The 19361-nt window shown below is 45.8% G+C and overlaps 1 protein-coding gene across 1 annotated transcript; it reads left to right on the top strand.

Moving 5' to 3' along the window:
• Positions 1-858: 858 nt before the first annotated feature.
• MAT2A (methionine adenosyltransferase 2A) lies at positions 859-13745 on the top strand. The gene is made up of 10 exons (XM_081960724.1): positions 859-1083; positions 4997-5074; positions 5189-5311; positions 5462-5574; positions 6384-6527; positions 6635-6853; positions 8665-8847; positions 10509-10642; positions 12223-12278; positions 13156-13745. The coding sequence occupies exons 1-10, from the start codon at positions 1005-1007 to the stop codon at positions 13200-13202; spliced, it is 1176 nt and encodes a 391-aa protein (XP_081816850.1). The 5' UTR covers positions 859-1004; the 3' UTR covers positions 13203-13745.
• The last annotated feature ends 5616 nt before the right edge of the window (positions 13746-19361 follow it).

The following is a 19361-nucleotide window of genomic DNA, read 5'->3' as shown; positions in this document are numbered from 1 at the left end:
CACACACAGAGACACAAAGCCTTAACACACTCAGAGACTTCACACACAGAGCTTTCACACACACAGACACAAAACCTTAACACTCAGAGCCTTTACACAGAGCTTTCACACAGAGACACAAAGCTTTAACACACTCAGAGCCTTCACACACACAGACACAAAGCCCCCCCACACACAAAGCCTTAACACTCAGTCTTCACTCAGAGCCTTCACACATACAGACACAAAGCCTTAACACTCAGAACCTTCACACACAGCTTTTACACACACACACACACACACACAAAGCCTTCAAACACACTCAGAGCCTTCACACACACACATAGAACCTACACACACACACACTCACACACAGAGCCTTCACATTCACAGAGCCTTCACAGAGCTTTCTCACACAGACACACACACACAGCCTTCACACACAGATACACAAAGCCTTAATACACTCACAGAGCCTTCACACACAAAGCCTTGACACTCACAACAAACCCGGCGCGCCTAGACGCCGGCGCCCGCCAATAAGTCGCCTGGCTCGGGAAGAGGCGCGAGGCGGGAAAATTCCGCGCGTAGGCGGAGACCGGCCGGCCGGGCAGAGGCGGTGCCTCCCCCTCAGAGATGGGGGTCTGTGAGTCGGCTGAGGCGCCTAGCGGCGGAGGGGAACAATCGAATTACTCCCCTAGGACACCGGAAGCCGCGTGGGGAGCCGCCCCTCCTCACGCCTTTGCCGGGGGGGGGGGAGGAAAGCCGCTGCCCGCTCCTCCCGAAAAGGCGAGTGGGCGTGGTTTCGCCTGGGGGCGTGGCCTCCCGTATAAATATCGGCGGCGGGCGGCGGGCACCCTCATTCCTCGGGCGCTCCGCTCCTGCTTCTTTCCTGCCACTTGAGGGTGCTCGTCTATACGTTTTTTTTATTATTATTACTATTATCATTCCCGCTGACGGCTTTGACGTCTCCTCGCTTTGTCTTTTTTCCTTCTTCTTTCGGCCTCGCAGTGTTCGCCCACGCCATGAATGGTTACCGAGACAGCAGGATCGAGGAGGGCACCTTCCTCTTCACCTCAGAGTCGGTGGGGGAAGGGCATCCAGGTGAGACGGAGAGGGGGAGGGGAGCGCCCGAAGGACCCGGCTGTAGCAGGCGGGTGGGAGGGGGGGTGGGCGCGCAAGACTGAGGCAAAGATTAGAGGGAGGGCGGGCGCGCGCCGCCCGCTGCCTGATTGGCCAGCGTGCCGCGGCTGAATGACGCAACGGGGCGGCTGCGGAGAATGGGGGGTGCGTCTTGTGAGGGGAGGTTTGACACGACCCGCCACCCCTTTTTCCCGAATATTCGAGCCTCTCCGTCTTAAGGGGAGGGGGAGGAATCGCCTGCGGGACCCCTCTCCCTATTTCCTTGCCGTCTCGGAGCGGCCATGCGGGCCGACCGGCGAAGGAGACGCGGCGCGGGGGGGGGGAAGCGGGCCCCTCGCGCACGCGCACTCCCGATTTTTAAGCCTCGGCGGCGCGCCCCACGCCCCGCATTGCAGGCGACCACGTGGTGCCCGCATGGCGAGACCTTGGAAAGAGGATGGAAGATGGGGGGGGAGTGAGAAAGATGGAGGGGAATAAAAGAAAAAAAATCTGCGGGACCCCACCTCCCCATATTTCGCAGAATGCCTCTTGGAAAGACTGGGAGGAGAAGGGGGGTGGAAGATTTAAGGGTAAAACGGGATGGACTGGGAGGAGGAGTGGGGTTTTACAAGATTTAAGGTGTAAAACTGATGACAACCCTTTCTGATGAAGGAAACCAAATAAAAGAAGCATCGAAGGCTTAATTCAGTGGTTCCCAACCTTTTTTTTGTCCATGCCCCACCTAAGCATCTGTAAAACCCTGATGCCGCCCCCCCACATATAATTCTTATTTTACTCAAAAGTGAGCTGTACTCACACGGAGGAACCCTAAAAGGCCATTAACTTGGTTTAAACAAGGTTCACATTGCCCCCATTAACCCTCAAATTACCTCTCCCCCCCCCCCGTGGGGCGTGGACCCCACGATAGGAACCACTGGCTTAATAGGAAGGATAAAAATCCATTGACCCGAATGGAACACAAATTGCTCAAAAATAAACGGGCGAGTTTAAGAAAGGCACCTCCATCTTTTGAGCTCTTCTGCAACAAAGGAACTTTTAAGTAGAGGAGAGGAGAACACAGGTCGGGCTTAGAACCAGACTGGTGATCCTGGTTTGGATACCCAACAATCTTGAAAGCATCTTCCCGTTTCCATTGTCTTCCGCCATGATGTCTTGAGCTTTTTTGGGGTGGGGGATGGGGGTTGTACTTCAGCTTGAAAAGGACTCAGTTTTCAGCAGCAGGACAAAGCAAGCTTTGGTTGCCATGTTCGTCTAACGTTGGATGTGAAAGTGGGAGAGGTTAGTTAGTGCATCGCCCGAGCCTCTGCTACAAAAGAGCAGGAAGAACTGGTAGACCATCTTTTCCGCCATGGAGATGTAGCCACTGAGTGCCATGTGGTTCCTATTAAAAGGAGAACACTGTGTGATGTTTCCTGCAGGGTGGATCAGGTCTCTCTAGTCTCAATTTCTCTGCTTTTGGCAATAAAAAGGTTTGATAGTAGCGGACACATTTAATACATGTGCTTGATGAACGGAGACCTTGCCCCCTTCACTTAAGTGCTCATTACTGTTGTTCCTTTCATACCATAGTTAGGACTCGGACTTGTTTGGGGAGCCGTGCTGTAGAACAACACTTCAAAGGTCATCTAACTTACCTAATGCAGTTGCTAAAAGATACACAAGAGACAAGGCAATCTCCACTAAGTTTCTTTGGAGAAGGCTACAAGCTAGAAATTCCCTGAAATTTGTTCTGAATCCCCAGTTGTAATTTATTTTTTATTAAAATTATGTTTTACTATACAATATAACAGCAGTATGTACACAATCTTTCTGATATGACACCTACCAGAATATTGAATTGCATTCTAAAACAATGGGAGCGTATCTCTGCTGTTCACTCTTGAGGGGGATGTTTAAAATAGTGTGAGGTTTTTTTTTGAAAGCTATAGGAGCAAGGATTGTCTAGGTTTTAGTAGCATTGCTTGTGGTTGTTGCCTATTGCTTACTTTTACAGGCTTAGGTACTCCAAAGCCACATTAAAGCAATCTAGCATTTTATTCCATAGCAACCAGTCATTCCTACAAGAAACCCACAGACAGGGTATGAACCTCCAAGATTTCTAATCATCTTAGTGTTACACCATAGCTTAAGCCAAATCTTCCATGTTTCAGCTTTATTGATCAATAATTTTTATAATGTAGAATTCCAAACATGTTCTCTAAATGTTCATGTTTTTAAGGTTACCATTTCCGTGTAAAAGAATTATGACAAGCCTTGATTATTAGCTTGATCATACCACGTTTAACAATGCAGTATATTCATTTTTCTCTTGTCCTTAGTTTGCCTGTATCTGGGATTCTCCTCTAAAGATGCTTATTCTCCTTGTTGCCATCTTGTGTCCTCTAAAGAGCAGGGTAATAGGAGAGTGCAGATATAGTTTCTTATAATAGACCGTGTAAATCAGCCGGGGCTAAGCTCTAATTGACCGTAGGATATTCAAGTTTGGTGTTTTCAGAGGGGATGTAAAAGACCGGTATTTCCAGCTTTTCCATCCCATAAAGTGTTTAAATGCAGGTCTTAATAATTAATAATATACCTACCTAATAAACAGAGTGGGTTGAGTAAATTTAAACATCCATAATATTGGGAAGAGCCACTTTGGTATGTTTAATGGTGCCAGGCCAAGAGATTTGAATTGTAGTTCTATCTTAGACAGAAAAGCCAGCTGGGTGGCTTGGCCAGGCATTTTTTTCAGGCTTTAAGAAGAACGCTGTGGCAAACCATTTCCAAAAATATTGCCAAGAAAACTGCATGGACTTCTCCAAGCAGTCACCAGAAACAGGATTGACTCAGAAGTTCACACATTTCACATCCACACAATTGCAGCTTTGTTATTGCTTGAGTAACTCCTATGAAGCAGTAACTTAGCAGAAACCTAGTTTTATCATTGCCCCCAAGCCAAGCTATGAACTATATACGTAAATAATTATTGAATAAAATAACATTTGCAAATTTTTGCCAAGCTATTGTCCATGGTTTATTGGGCTTGTGCGTCATCAGCTTAAACCTAGCCCTTGTGGCCCTTTATCTAGGTTTTCCTAAGACAAACTATTTACAAGAATTAATGGCTGCTCCCAGTTCATGTGCTAACCATTGGGTTGGCCTGAAAGGTTACACCAGGACAGGGTCTTGTTTGCAATTGTAAACATGGTTTTGCCAGCAGGCCAGAGACCCCAGGGAACTATGGAGCCCACCAAGTGGTTGGTCTGATTGTTGTCGTCAGGGGTATCATTATGCTTTGTCAACCATGAAAGACAGGGAAGGGATTTGGACTATACAGGGAGTCCTCACTTAGTGACTTGTTCAGCAACCATTTGAAGTTACAACAGTGCTCAACAAGTCTTATGGCCAGTCCTTGAAGTTGTGGCTATCACTGTGTCCCCACCATCACAGGATCATGACTGGGACACTTAGCAACTGGCACACAGTTACAATGGCCACAGCTGCCCACAGTCACATCATCACCCTTTGTGACCTTCACTGCCAGCTTCCAATAAGTCAAATCAATGAGGAAACCACCCACCCCTTGACGTTGTGCTTAGTGACGGCACATTATTCCTTAATCCCCACAACCTGAACTGTCATTGTACACTAAAGATCACATTTAATTTCGTTGTACAAGGTGCAATGGCAATAAAGTAAACTAAACTAAGTCACCTTATTTTAAATGGTTTGTCAAAGAGATGGCCAGAACAAACTTGAGAAGGAAAGCCTGTTTTAATTGATCGCTGAAGTAACAGATGTCTTAAAATGTGGAACGGTTTCTCTTTAAAGCACAAAACACGAAAAAATATTCCTAGGAGCACAAAGAATGATAGACCCTTTTTGTTTTCAGATAAGATCTGCGATCAAATTAGTGATGCTGTTCTCGATGCGCACCTGAAGCAGGATCCAAATGCCAAAGTAGCATGCGGTGAGTGCACCTGGCTTTATAGGAGGGCTGGAACAGTATATTCAATATTTGTTCCCCATTGGAGATTCTGTTGCGCTTGGAAGTGACAAGCGTTTAATCTGTGTCCCAATGCAGAAACTGCTGCAAAGACTGGAATGATTCTCCTGGCTGGAGAGATCACCTCTACTGCCGCGGTTGACTATCAGAAAATTGTTCGTGAAACAATCAAGCACATCGGCTATGATGACTCTTCAAAAGGTGAGCAGATTGTGGATGCCTGCTAGGCTTAGCTACCATTTTGTTTTGTTTTTTTTGCAGTCCGGGTTTTGATCAGGAAGCTTTTTTGGTTTGGATGCTATTTCACTTCCTCATCCTAAAGTTAAAACTTTTGTGCGTTTTTTTTTTAAGGCTTTGACTTCAAAACGTGCAATGTGCTGGTTGCTCTGGAGCAGCAGTCCCCTGACATCGCACAAGGGGTGCATCTTGACAGGAAGGAGGAAGACATCGGTGCCGGGGATCAGGTTGGTATTAAGATCTTATTGATTTGTGATAAACTAGAACAGGGGTGCCAAACTCAAGGCCCCGTGGTGCTTCTGCCAGAGAAAACAGCCTCTCAAGCTCCATATTAGCTGGCAGAGGTTTGCAGGAACCTGTGGAAGCCGGAAACTGAGCTCGGGAGCCTGTTTTTGCTGGCAGAACACTTGGGCCACCACAGGCACCCCTGACAAGAATGACATCAAGCTGGCCATGGCCACCCTAGCCACGTGCACCTGCCCCCCCCCCCCCCCCGAGGTCAAACAGAACCCTGATGAAATCGAGTTTGATACTCCTGAACTAGAATGTGAAGTGAATTCTTAAGTCCTTGTGTCAGGGTTCCAAATAACATCCAAAATTAAATCAGAGTCCAAGGCAAAATACTGCTCAAAATTCCAATTTATTAAGAGAGCCATGTTGGCACATCTGTGAAAACCCGAATCTGAACTTCCTGGTTTTCCCCACCCAATTGAGAATTCATGATCTTGCCCCCACACCCACAAGTCCATCATATGGTCCAATCTCCCACTGCCACGCTGGCAGCTTCCACCCATCCAGTTCCTGTCATGTCCAGAGACAAAGGATGACCTTGGCTTCCTAGAAAGAATTTTGTTATGGCTACATCGCATCTAACTTTGTACAATTGCCCCCTCCCAATTCCCCACTAATGAAACATCATAGTAGAATAGAATATTAGTGTGGCAGGCAAAGATCCCAAACGGAACTGGCTGTAGGCCTGACACATTGACTGTTTTGAGTCCGGAATTTATTGTTCCACATGTCGTTCTTGCTTCAGGGTTTGATGTTTGGTTATGCTACCGATGAGACTGATGAGTGCATGCCCCTGACTCTCCTCCTGGCACACCAGCTGAATGCAAAACTGGCAGAACTCCGTCGGAATCATATTTTGACTTGGCTGCGACCAGATTCAAAGACCCAGGTAACGATGGTTGGCATCTTTCAAATAGGAAGGCCCCCGCTCTTGGCAGGCTAAAGGTTCCTTTTCGGCCATGGTACGAGACATGCTCCTTTTTGGCTCGGTTTCAGGTGACGGTTCAGTACAAGCAGGATCGCGGGGCCGTCATTCCCATTAGAGTCCACACGATTGTCATTTCCGTTCAGCACGACGACAGAATTGGACTGGATGAGATGAGAGATGCCCTGAAGGAGAAAGTGGTCAGAGCGGTTGTGCCTGCAAAATACTTGGATGATGATACTATTTATCATCTGCAACCTAGCGGCCGATTCGTGATTGGTGGCCCCCAGGTATGTCAACTGCTGCATTTTGTCATCTAATCTGGACATACAGAATATTGGCAGTTTTCTGAAATGACCACAGCCGGAAAGTTCAGAGGCACTTGGCAGTATTTTGTAACAAAGCCAGGAATTTGCTATCACACGAACTCGAGTGCCCACCCACATAACTTAATGCCCCCCCTCACCTTTGTGGACCGCGCATTTTTGCCCAAGGCTTCCTCGCCACTCCCTGCTCTGGCTGCTTCCCCTTGGCTAACACCCAGTGAGGGGAGAAGTTGCTCTGCCACAAACGGGCAGAGATCGGGGTGGGGGGGATGCTCAAGTGTGCTCCTGTGTCAAGAAACCTTCCCTTATCATTCTCCTGTGTAAAGATTGGGCCCTTCTTACTATGGCAGGAGTGAGTCCAGTTGTTAAATTCCCCCCTTCTATTAAAGAGGATCCTGGGCACTACAGTCAATAGACAAATGAGGAAGGGAGCTTCTGGCACAGGGGAAAGACAAGCGGCAAGGAAAGAAGAAAACAGCTTTTTCCCCTCAAGGTGGCTGCTCTGTTTCCCCCCCTCCCCCGTGCTAGCACAGAGGATCCTGCCTGGTCGCTGCAATCCAAAGGGAAATGAGGAAGAGAGCCATCTGCATGAGGGAAAGACAAGCAGCAAGGAAATAAGAAAAAGCAGCTTTTTCCCCTCAAGGTGGCTGCTCTGTTGCCCTTTTCTCCATTTCAGCACCACTCCATGGAGCCTGCCCCACCCACCGTCGCCCAGGTCCTCGCTTCTCCCAAGCATTTCTTTGCCTATTTAATTTCCCCTCTGTAGCATTTTTCTATTTGTGTTTCTTGCTGTTTTGGACAGAAAAACAAAGTGTGTGGGGCTAAAAAAAAACCCCTTCAATCAATCAATTCCAACTTTGCGAGATCTCTCCCCCCCCCCCCCAAAGTTGTAATTGATTGATTGAAGGGTTTTTTTTAGTCCCACAAACTTTGTTTCTCTGCACATGATGGCAAGAAACGCGATGGAGTTGGAAATCAGGTAGGCAAAGAAATGCTTGGGAGAAGCGAGGACCTGGGCGATGGTGGGTGGGGCAACCTCGATGGCATAGCCATGGCACTGAAATAGAGAAAAGGGCAACAGCAGCCACGTTAAGTGAAAGAAGCCTCTTTTCTTCTTGCCTTGCCTTGCCGCTTGTCTTTCCCTGTGCTGGCAGCTCTCTCCTCATTTCCCTTTGAATTCCAGTGATCAGGCAGGATCCTTTTTAGTAGCGGGGGGAGGAGGAGTGGGGAACAGAGCAGCCAGCACGAGTGAAAGAAGCCTCTTTCCTTGCCGCTTGTCTTTCCCCGTTCTGGCAGCTCTCTCCTTATTTCTGGTTTGCATTGGGCTGTTTTTCGCCCTTTGGAGGCTTCAGGGAATCCTCCGGAGATTTTAAAAAAACTATCGAAAATCAGCTGGCCAGCGGGCGCATGCGCACAAGCTGACAGGGCAATGCCTCGTGTGCCCTCAGAAATGGCTCCGTGTGCCATAGGTTCGCCATCACGGCCCTATGCCATTTTAGACAAATAGTTGTCACCTCCCTTCTTAAAGCCTCCAGGGTTGGAGCACTCACAACTTGTGCAGGCAAGTTGTTCCACTGGTTAATTGTCCTCACCCGCAGGAAATTTCTCCTTAGTTCTATGTTGCTTCTTTCTTTGTTCAGTTTCCATCCATTGCTTTTTGTCTTGCAGATCTTACCTAAGATTTGCAGCAGAATTGTGTAATATAACACAATTGTTTTAGGGAGATGCCGGTTTGACTGCCTGAGAGATCCTTGTTGACACAATTGTTGTTTTAGGGAGATGCTGGTTTGACTGGCCGGAAGATCATTGTGGACACTTACGGTGGTTGGGGAGCCCATGGAGGAGGAGCTTTCTCTGGGAAAGACTACACGAAAGTTGACCGTTCAGCTTCTTACGCTGCTCGCTGGGTTGCCAAATCCCTTGTGAAGTCTGGCCTGTGTCGAAGGGTGCTTGTTCAGGTAGGTTCAGACAGTTTTTTGGGAGGCAAAAGATGCTTGGGTCAGTTTTATTCCAACATATTCACCTTGCTCTTCCCTTTGGGGGGATAACCAGTGCAGAAAGATTACATTAATTAGCCTGAGGGATTAATGCCGTAAGATAGGGGAAAGGGAATATAGTTAAATACGTGATTTGCACTGTGCTATTTGTTATATGTCCATGCCTTTTATGGTTTTGTAAACAATGCTCATTTCCATCCTGCCCATATGCTGCATCTAGCCTTTTGCACTTGCTACTTCTGACCATGATGAAATGCATCAATGTTCTGACCTAGGCTTCCTGAGAAAACATAAATCACTCTGCCTCAAAACCCTCTTTTATTTAAAGGGCTGTGAATTATGATCATTCACAGCCCGTAATGATTCACAAACAGTCTGTGAAGGTTCCGACAGATGTCTGCTCGAGTTGCCGCAGTCTTTCAGGGGAATGTGGATAAGCACCCACCTTTATCTCCTTTGAAATGCTGCCAGAGACATAATTGCCAATTAGTTTTGCAAGGCCAAACATAGCACAGAGTGACACGTATCTTTTCTCAGAGCTTGAACCAACCAGATGAACTAATTGCTTCCTGAAAAGGCTCACCTCTGTTGGCTCCTCCTTATGGGACGGGCCAATCGTTGCCAAGCCTTACTCCCAAGTCGTCCCTTTTGTCTTAACTGTTCTTGCCTTCTGGCAGCTCTGCGCATGCACGCACTGGGAACAGGGTCCTGCTGTTCCTCTGCCTCACTGATGTCCGACTCTGGAGGCTCCGGAGGCAGCAAATAACTCCCAGACGGCTCCAACCCCCTCTCTGCCTCCGATGCAGAGCCTTCCCCAAACTCCAGGACTGGCCCAGGTTCCTCCTCAACCTCCTCACTGTCCGACTCTGCTGCCACCTCCACAGGCCATCAGCGGACAGCAGCAATCAATTCCAGCCATTTTCTTGGCCTCTCCCTTCCTCTCACCCTCTTATATTCATTGGGCATTTATTCACTCTTGACTGTTGCCTTGTTTTGTTAAACCTTTTAAAATATGTTGCACTGAGCTACTGTTTTTCTCCCTCCATATCCAACCTTTAATATCCCTTAGAAAAACTGAGCAAACATTTGGTTCCTCCATTTTCCCTTCAAAGGGCAATTACTTTTATGTAATTTTGAGGTTCACGTTCTGTGTCTCGTTGTGCAATCTTACGCAGTTTCGGCTACAGATGAGTTGGGTTTTCTGTCAGCAGACGTGACATTGCCTGTATTCCAAAATAACAGCATTTAGTTTTGAAATAATAGCACTGAAAGCATGATGAGTAAAAGGCAAGAGGTTTTCTTTTAAAAAACATGAAAAACGTGTTATGATTTTTGGAAGTTATAGCATGAAAGCGGGAGGATGTCTATGGAGATTCTCACTCATCAAGATCATAGTTGTCCCAAAGGTGTGTTTGTTTTTTCCTTTCAGAGGCAACTGGATTTTCTGGTTTTACTTTGAAGACATTTTGCTTCTCATCCAAGAAGCTTCTTCAGCTCTTCAAAAAAAAATCCAGAAAGTCCAGTTGCTTCTTGAAAGAAAGAAAAAAAAAACACTTGGAAAAGAGGGAGTTTCCTGTTCCTACTTGGTGACCAATTCCACCATGGTTCCTCTTTGCTTGCAGGTCTCTTATGCCATTGGAGTCGCCCATCCGATATCAGTCTCTATTTTCCACTATGGCACCTCTCAAAAAACTGAGCATGAACTGCTGGACATTGTGAAGAAGAACTTTGATCTTCGCCCGGGGGTCATTGTCAGGTAAAACATGGTAACGCATGTCTGTATACGAACATGGAAAATACATGGGGGCTGCTAGGAAGGAAGGGGATGAGGCATAAACGAGCAAATGGCCGTTGGGCAAATCTGCCCTCAGGGTGCCAACGTTTTGTCCTTCCTTCTGCTGTATGCCTCATATCCACTACGAAGAGAGGCAGGAAAGCAGCCTGCCGAGCACAGCGTGTCTTGGTTGTGTGGTCACAGGAGAAGGCTACAAGTATCAAGTCAGAGGTGATGTCCCTGCATTAGGGGGGAGGGGCGGAATGCGCACTTGAATGCCTTCTAGCTAGCAGCGCATGCTCTTTGATATGACTTGTCAAGGTAGATTAGATTAGGAAACAGGTGTTATCTAGGTTAATTACTACCTTATTGGAAAGCTGTAGGAAGAGAATCTTGCAAGTGTGAATGACCTTCCCCTCCTCCTTCCCTTTATCTTTGCAAGAACTAGGAGGGGGGGGGGCTGTCTGAGACGTTGACGTAATCTAATTCTTGCTCCAGACTTAGGCCTCTTTCTGACCTGTTGTCTTGATAAGCAGTTCTTCCTCCCGTCCCTCAAGGTCATTCCCTCTGACCTCTACAGGGATAGTTTTGATGGGATGCCCCGGAAGAACATGGAATAACTTTCCTGGAGGGGGGAAATGCCTGGGAAGCAAAACATCTTTGAGAGGCTGACCTTACATACTCAAAGATACTTTTAGGTGGTTGCTTGACACCTTCAAAATCATTTAATGGGGAAATTCACTTGCTGCATAACAACACCAGCTACATTCGCAATTGAAATCTTACTTTTTGAACAATGCCAGAACTGTAGAAGTAATTTATAAAAGGGTTTCACCGTATTTTTCGGACTATAAGACGCACCAGAGTATAAGACATACCAAGATTTTGAAGGAGAAAAGAAGAAGAAAAATATTTTTTGCCCTCCCAAACACTGCACTGTTTTTGACTCCGAAAAGTATGGTAATTTGTACACAGCAAGCATATAATAATATGCGGAAGTAAAATTTAAATTCGGAAAATACCGTTTTTTATGGGTTTCGTATTCTGATTGAGCTGAGGCAACAGAGTCGCTGATTAACTCCTTTTTAGAGACATAGAAAAACTGTTGATAGTTAAAGCTTAATTAACTTTTTTGTTTTGTTTGAGGCTAACCATCCCAGGTAGAAATTTGTTGTGACTTTGCGGGGGGGGGGGAAGCTTAGCTCCGCAGAGAGGTAGCGCAGACTTGTGTGCCTATTATCTGTCAGGGAAGTCTCTGCATTTTGAGGTGGGCTGATGCTTGAGATAGGAAGTGTCCCTTCTGAAGAGCTTCTGTGGTCTGCCTGGGAAGTAGACACTCCTAAGTCTAGAAGGTAAGTATTTCATTGCTCTCCGGCATGCATTGGCCATGCTGTTTGTGACTCTAAAATGGTAAACCTCACCTATTGTAGAAGGATGATGGTCTCTGGGGCCGAGAAGCATTGACCATCCCCACTAACTCGCTGGCCTCTTGGGGATGTAGGTGCTTTTTGCTTCGTTTGGGGTGACTGCTGTGTATTGAGTTATGGACTTGTATATTCCAGGGAGCTGGATCTGAAGAAGCCTATTTATCAGAAGACTGCAGCCTATGGTCACTTTGGTAGGAACAACTTCCCCTGGGAAGTCCCCAAAAAGCTTAAATACTGAATAATATGTTGGGCTTCTTTCCCCCAGACCTGTTGGTGTACATTACAGAGAAACCTCCAGGCTCCTTGGTGGGGAAAGAGCCCCCCTGTCCCTCAATTGGTCCTATCCTTCTCTGCTCTTAAAACTTGGCACACTGTTCACGACCATGAATATCAGTCCTCGGGGGGGGGGGGGGACCGCAAATTGCACTGTGCTTTCTCCTCCCCCTCTCCCCCCACCACCTGGTGAGTTTAATGTACGAGCCAGTTGAGCCTAGGCACCATACAAAAAAAAAATCAATCCATGAGAAGAAAGGCTGTCTTCAGCCTAATCTTTTTGCATTGCCCAAAGGCTTTAAACCTTCACCTTCAAAAAGAAAAAAGAATCCCAAGAAATTTCCCTTGTGATGCATATGCAGTCCGTGGTTTTCACCTCCTCTGCCCAGATGCTTAGAGCAGGGCGGTACCAGGCCAAGGCCGCCACCTCAATTGATTCCTTAGGAGCAGCGGCCTGTTGCCTAAGCCAGAGAGAGCTTGCATGTTACACAACCTCCGTTTGCAAGTCTTGTTTAAGTGCGGTTTTTAATAACAGAGGCAGCCCTGATTCCGTGCTTTTAAATCCGGCATCACATTGTGATCCTTTCCTACTGCTTTCTTTGAGGTTCATCTTACTTTATTTTTTAAACCTATGCAGTTTTAGCACTAGCCAGACCTCAACCCACTCCCCCACCCCCTTATCAAATGGGCACTTGGGGGGCAATCTTGGTATACTATTTAGAGAGGTCAGAAGATTGTACCCAGGACTTGTAGGCTGCACACATTTGGCACCTGGATTTTTTTTTTTTTTGTTAGAGCCAAGAATTTTCATATTGCACAAAATTCCCAGTTTACTTTCATAGTCGAGTCCAATGCATTCTGCATTCTGAAGCCCTGGTGTAGCTACAGAGATGCCAGGCCCTCAGAGCACATGTGCAATTGGGAAGGTTGTGGGAAGAGACCTACATACTTGAAGAAAAACTTTTTAATAATTGCTTATTTATTGTGTTTGGGATGGGGTGTGAGTACAGAGAAGCCCTTGTCCCAAATGGCAGCTTTTAAACTTTACTTTTTGACACCATGAAATTCCTTGAACAGTTCCCAGCATTCCCTGATAGGCCAAGGTGTCCTACAGAAAAGCCTTGGGTGTATCCTACAGGGGGTCTGGCTTGTGTAAAACAGGGGAGGGCAGTGCTGGGGGGGAGCTGACCATGAGAGGGGCTAACTTGGTTGGTGTTGTACAGAGAAGCCAGCTTGTTTACGTGCCCATCCCATGATCAGCATCCTAAACAGGAAGTGCCTTTTGCGTTCCACTTTTTTTTTCCTTCCTGGGCGTTTTATTACATATGTCTGGTTCTTGAAATTCCACATTAAAATCTTAATAAAGTGCTAGGTTCTATCTTAAACGATGGCACGTGTAATAGTTTGATTTTTTTTTTAAAAAAGGTGAATGTTTTCCTTCTCCAATCCTGTCTCACTTTAGAGGGTAGGGGAGTGTTCATCTCTGCTTTCTAGGTGGAAAGAGACAGCGTTGTCTGAAGATGGTTCCCTGGCCATGTGGCCACTACTACAAGGCCCATGGGAACGCCCGTTACCTTCCCACCAAAGTGGCACCTGCTTATCCGCTCAACATTGGCATGCTTTCAAACTGCTTGGTTGGCAGGAGCTGGGGCAAGAATGGCAACTCCCCTCGTCCCAGCAGTTGGGTCTTGAATGGCCAATCTTCCAGTCACTCCAACCCAACATCTAAAGTGCTGGGGGTGTGGCTTAAAAGAACAGCTTCCTCAACACTAAGTCTTCTCTTCCTGCTGCTGGATTGATTTCCATGAGCTATTAAAGAAGTGGAAGACATTAAGAATTCAGAGATCCCCAAACTTGGCAGCTTTAAGACTTGTGGACTTCAGCTCCTAGAATTGGTTGAAAAGAACAGCTTTTTCAACAGTAGGTCTTCCCTTCCTGCTGCTGGATTGATTTCCATCAGCTTTTAAAGAAATGGAAGACATATTAAGAGCTGGCTGGAGAATTCTGGGAGCTGAAGTCCACAAGTCTTAAAGCTGCCAAGTTTGAAGACCCCTGCATTAAATCAATACCTGGCTAAAACACATTCCCCAGGCAATCTCTCTCAAAACATTGTGTAGGTAGGAGATTGCCTCTCCTAGTTGGTAACATTGAATGAAATGCTCCCCTCTGTGCTACTGAATAGGACAAAAGGATAATGCCTTGAAGATTTGAGTTTGGTTTGTTCCCCAAAGCAATTCAAGGCCCATTTTCTGGCTGCCTGGACATAGAGACATGAGCCACTTACTCAGAGTGGCTTGTGTCCAATGTTACTAGATTATTATATCCTTTATGACAGTGAACATACCTAGTACTACTACTCCCTCCTGTTTTCCCCACAATAACAACCCAGTGAAGTGAGTGAGTGAGTTGGGTGGAGAGAAGAATTAGCCCAAAATTAACTGGCTTTCATGACTAATGTGGGGCTTGAACTCACGGTCTCCTGGTTTCTAGGCCAACACCTCAACTATGGCATCAAAATGGGGCTCTTAACATTTATAGCATCACAAGGTTGAAAGGCTGGCTTTTACAGCTTGTTTTGCATGAACCGCCTGATTGGGAAAGCATGCCTGGGGTGGCTCCAACCTAGGGTTCATTTTTGAATGGTGGCATATTTGGTGTCTTCCCTCATGGACTGCTCTCCAATCTTTTACCAGAATCTTGAATTCACAGGGGAGTTGAAAACTCTTTTTTTACTGGTTTTTAAATGGGAGCCTGGGACACCAAGATCCACTGATCCTCTGAAGAGAAGTGCTGTGAACATGATTTGGGACTGACTAGGGGATGATAAGCAGTAGCAGAAGTTAATGATAAACTGGTTTTAAAAAGCAGCAAGGAAAAGCTGTGCATGAGACCAATTGCCTTTGTGAGATTTTATTCTGGATTTAACTTGTTCAGGTAAGCACACCTGGATCAACTGCCACCAATATGCAAGTCGGAGCTGGATAATTTTTTTTGTGGGGGGGCAATGCCATTAAATTGGGGAAAGTCGTGTTCCTACAAGAGAAAATCACAAAAATACTGGGCAGTTACCTTCCAATGCTTAACCCACACCAATGTTCTTAAAACTAAAGAAAATTATCTTAATATACAATGTTTGCATGCCTTGCCGAGCAAACAGCTAAATAACTGAATGTAGGCAGCTATTTTGGCTTCAACATGCTTAAAGATAAGGGAAAAAACCAGAATAACACGTTACAAACTAATGATTTCCATTTTTAAACATTTCCTTAATAGCCGACAAAAGTAGCAGTCACTCTTGTGTGATCTCAAAAGCAGAGTTATTCCTATTTAACCACGAAAATTAAGAAATGGGGCACTATACTGCAGAAAAGCATGGCTAATTTGAGTTAGATGAGCTAATATCAAAAGCATCTTTACCTTTTAGTGCTGTTTTAGCAAAAAAAAAAAAAAAAAAAAAGATTCAAAATAATATTCCTGGCCCATATTTCTCAGTAATTGGAGAGAAACTTTTCAAGCACTGAAATTCTTTGAGAGTCTCATTATTCGGGGGAATAAATGCAGGTCATCTTCAATTTGCAACATTTCATTTAGTGACCATTTTGAAGTTCTGATGGCACTGAAAAGGAACATGACTTTTTCACAAGATCATGTGATTAAAATTCTGATGATTGGCAACTGACTCAACGGTTCCAGTGTTCTGGGATCTTATGGATCCCCTTTCCTGATCTGACAAGGAAAGTCAAGGGGGAAGCCAGATTCACTTAACCATGTTATTAACTTGTGATTCACTTAACTGGAAAGAAAAATAAAAAGTAGGCAAAGCTCAGTCAAATGTCTCACTTAGCGATAGAAAGGTTGGGGCTCAACTGGTTGTAAGTTGAGGCAAACCTGTATTGGGAGGCATTAAATCGGGTGTGCAAACTTGGGAACTTTTAAGACTTGTGGGGAATTCTGGGAGTTGAAGTCCACAAGTCTTAAAAGTTCCCAAGTTTGGACACCTGATTTAAATAGTTTGGCAGCATCTTTTCCAATTAAGACTTTATTAAACAATATAAGCCTTCTTGACTCCCGTTTTTGTTTGTTTTGGTCATCGTAAACTAATATGATTGTCTAACAATGACTTCAAAATCTGCATTTCTGCAAACATGAAAACGCCCAGTGAACAAAAGGATGGATTTTGCAATCACCTGTTGACGCATGAAAATCTTATGTACCCTACACAGGAAAAGGCTTATAAAGTCAGCAGCTTCTGAGCAGCTCCAAAGTTCAAAAATGACCTTTTGTAACACCTTTTTAAAAAAAATAAAAAGTCCAGGGGCACTTTGTTCTTAAGGGCTTGGTTCCATTGTAGAATTCAGGTGAAAGGTTGGATTGGATTGACTGACTATTCACATGAATCCACCGTAAGGCGATTCCATGTTCTCAAGTGCTTTTAAAGGTAAAGGTTCCCCTCGCACGTGTGCTAGCCGTTCCTGACTAGGGGATGGTGCTCATCTCCCTTTCAAAGCCAAAGAGCCAGCGCTGTCCGAAGACGTATCTGGTCATGTGGCCAGCATGACTCCATGCCAAAGGCCCGTGGAACGCTGTTGCTTTCCCACTAAAAAAAGTGGGCCCCTATTTTTCTACTTGCATTTTCATGTGCTTTTGAACTGCTAGGTTGGCAGAAGCTGGGACAAGAAACGAGAGAGCTCACTCCGTTATGTGGCACTAGGGATTTGAACTGCCGACCTTTCTGATCGCCTTAGCTACTGAGCCACTACGTCCCTCCAAGTGCTGTTAGAATGGCCCTGTCGGGTGCAAAACACCAGGTTGCCATGAGGGGGCCTCAGAGACACCATGTTTTTCCTGCCCTCTGGTGGCCTGAGGTTCTGCAGCCTGAATCTGAGCTAATAGAATAGAATAATGGAATAGAGTAAAAGAATGGAACAGGTATCAAATTTGCGGGATGGATGTGTCACACGCTGGCCAAGCCCACCCCAGTCTAGCGAAGGGGGGGAGAAGTCGCGATACATCACGATAATGTGACGCCACAAATTTGACACCCCTGGAATAGGAACTTTGTTGTCCCTTTGAATGTACACTAATCTGCATCCATTAAAATGAAATTTTGTTGCATACAGCTCTGAAAGGGTCACCACCTCCAATATACACTACATAAACATGACAAACCAAATAGAAAATTATGCATATAAATAGTGCAATAGACAGCCAAAGTCGGCAGTTGTTCCCCGCACGGAGTTGTTAGATCCCATCAGGGTGGGTCCCTGGAAACGGTGCTATCTTAATTTGGAGGCAGGTGGGGGCTCGTGATGCATCGCCACCATCAGGATGCCCGGTCAAAGCAGTGTGTCCATCACCCTCCGTAAAGAAGACATGTCACGTCACCTTGGGTGACTTTTGTCCTGTTGGTTCCAATGGAACGAAGCCGCATATTTTCCCTGCACCAGACCTCGTGACCACAAAGCCTATCGATCTGCTGAAGCCCCTGCAAGAGGGAAGATAATGCTGAAGAGCAAGATGTGGTGCATTAATTTACATTTGGTTTCTCAAGGGCAGGAGAAAATTGATTTCTTAAGAAATCTTCAATGCAAAATCAGACGCAAATCAATACCAAGTTGCTGGTGTCATGATTAATTACAAGATTTAATGCATTTATTAGAGGACAATTAACTCAGAATATCCCCACCTCTTCTGAAGTGTTTTTTCCCCTCTTCTAAAAACTATTCCTGAGTGGAAGTTTGCCAATCTTCTCAACTGCAATTTCCAAGCAATTATTGGAAGGGATTCAATCAAGATCAAGTGAGGTACTAATAAAGGTAAAGGTTCCCTTCACACATATGTGCTAGTCATTCCTGACTCTAGGGGGTGGTGCTCATCTCTGTTTCAAAGCTGAAGAGGCAGCGCTGTCTGAAGATGCCTCCATGGTCATGTGGCCAGCATGACTAAATGCCAAAGGAGCACAGAACGCTGTTCCCTTCCCACCAAAGGTGGTTCCTATTTTTCTACTTGCATTTTTATGTGCTTTCAAACTGCTAGGTTGGCAGAAGCTGAGACAAGTAACAGGAAGTCACTCCGTTACCTGACACTAGGGATTCGAACTGCTGACCTTTCTGATTGACAAGCTCAGTGTCTTAGCCACTGAGCCACCACACCTTGAGGTAGTCACTGGATGCAGTATTTTATAGTCTTATGCAGCTTTATAGCCTTAGTAAACCCACACCTAGAATCCTGCATCCAGTTTTGGTCACCACACTATAAAAAAGATGTTGAGACTCTAGAAAAAGAGCAGAGAAGAGCAACCAGGATGATTAGGAGACTGGAGGCTAAAACCTACGATGGACGGTTGTAGGAACTGGGCACGGCTAGTCTAGTAAACAGAAGGACCAGGGGAGACATGATAGCCGTCTTCCAATATTTGAGGGGCTGCCACAGAGAGGAGAAGGTCAAGCTGTTTTCCAAAGCACCTGATGGCCAGACAAGGAACAATGGATGGAAACTGACCAAGGAGAGATTCAACCTGGAAATGAGGAATTTCCTGACAGTGGAAACAATCAACCAGTAGAACAGAAGTTGCCTTCAGAAGTTATGGGAGCTTCATCCCTGGAGGGTTTCAAGAAGAGAGTGGAGTGCCATCTACTTCAGATTAACAGAGTTGGAAGGGACTTTGTAGGTCATCTAGTCCAACCCCCTGCCCAAGCAGGAGACCCTACACCATTTCTGACAAAAGGCAGCCCAGTCTCTTCTTGAAAGCTTCCAGCAATGAAGCTCCCACAACTTCTGAAGGCAACTTTGTTCCATCTGTCAGAAATGGTGTAGGGTCTCCTGCTTGGGCGGGGGTGGGGGGAGGTTGGACTAGATGACCTCCAAGGTCCCTTCCAACTCTGTTCATCTGAAGTAGACCAAACCATTATTGAGGACCCAGATTGTTGGGAGGCAATATGCTGCCTCTGTAAATCGCTTAGAGAGGGCTGTAAAGCACCGTGAAGCGGTATATAAATTTA

Source organism: Natrix helvetica, assembly GCF_964273705.1.
Source record: "Natrix helvetica genome assembly, chromosome: 8".
Taxonomy (NCBI): domain Eukaryota; kingdom Metazoa; phylum Chordata; class Lepidosauria; order Squamata; family Natricidae; genus Natrix; species Natrix helvetica.
Note: the sequence above shows the minus strand (reverse complement) of the source record. Positions and strands in the feature narration are given on the sequence as shown.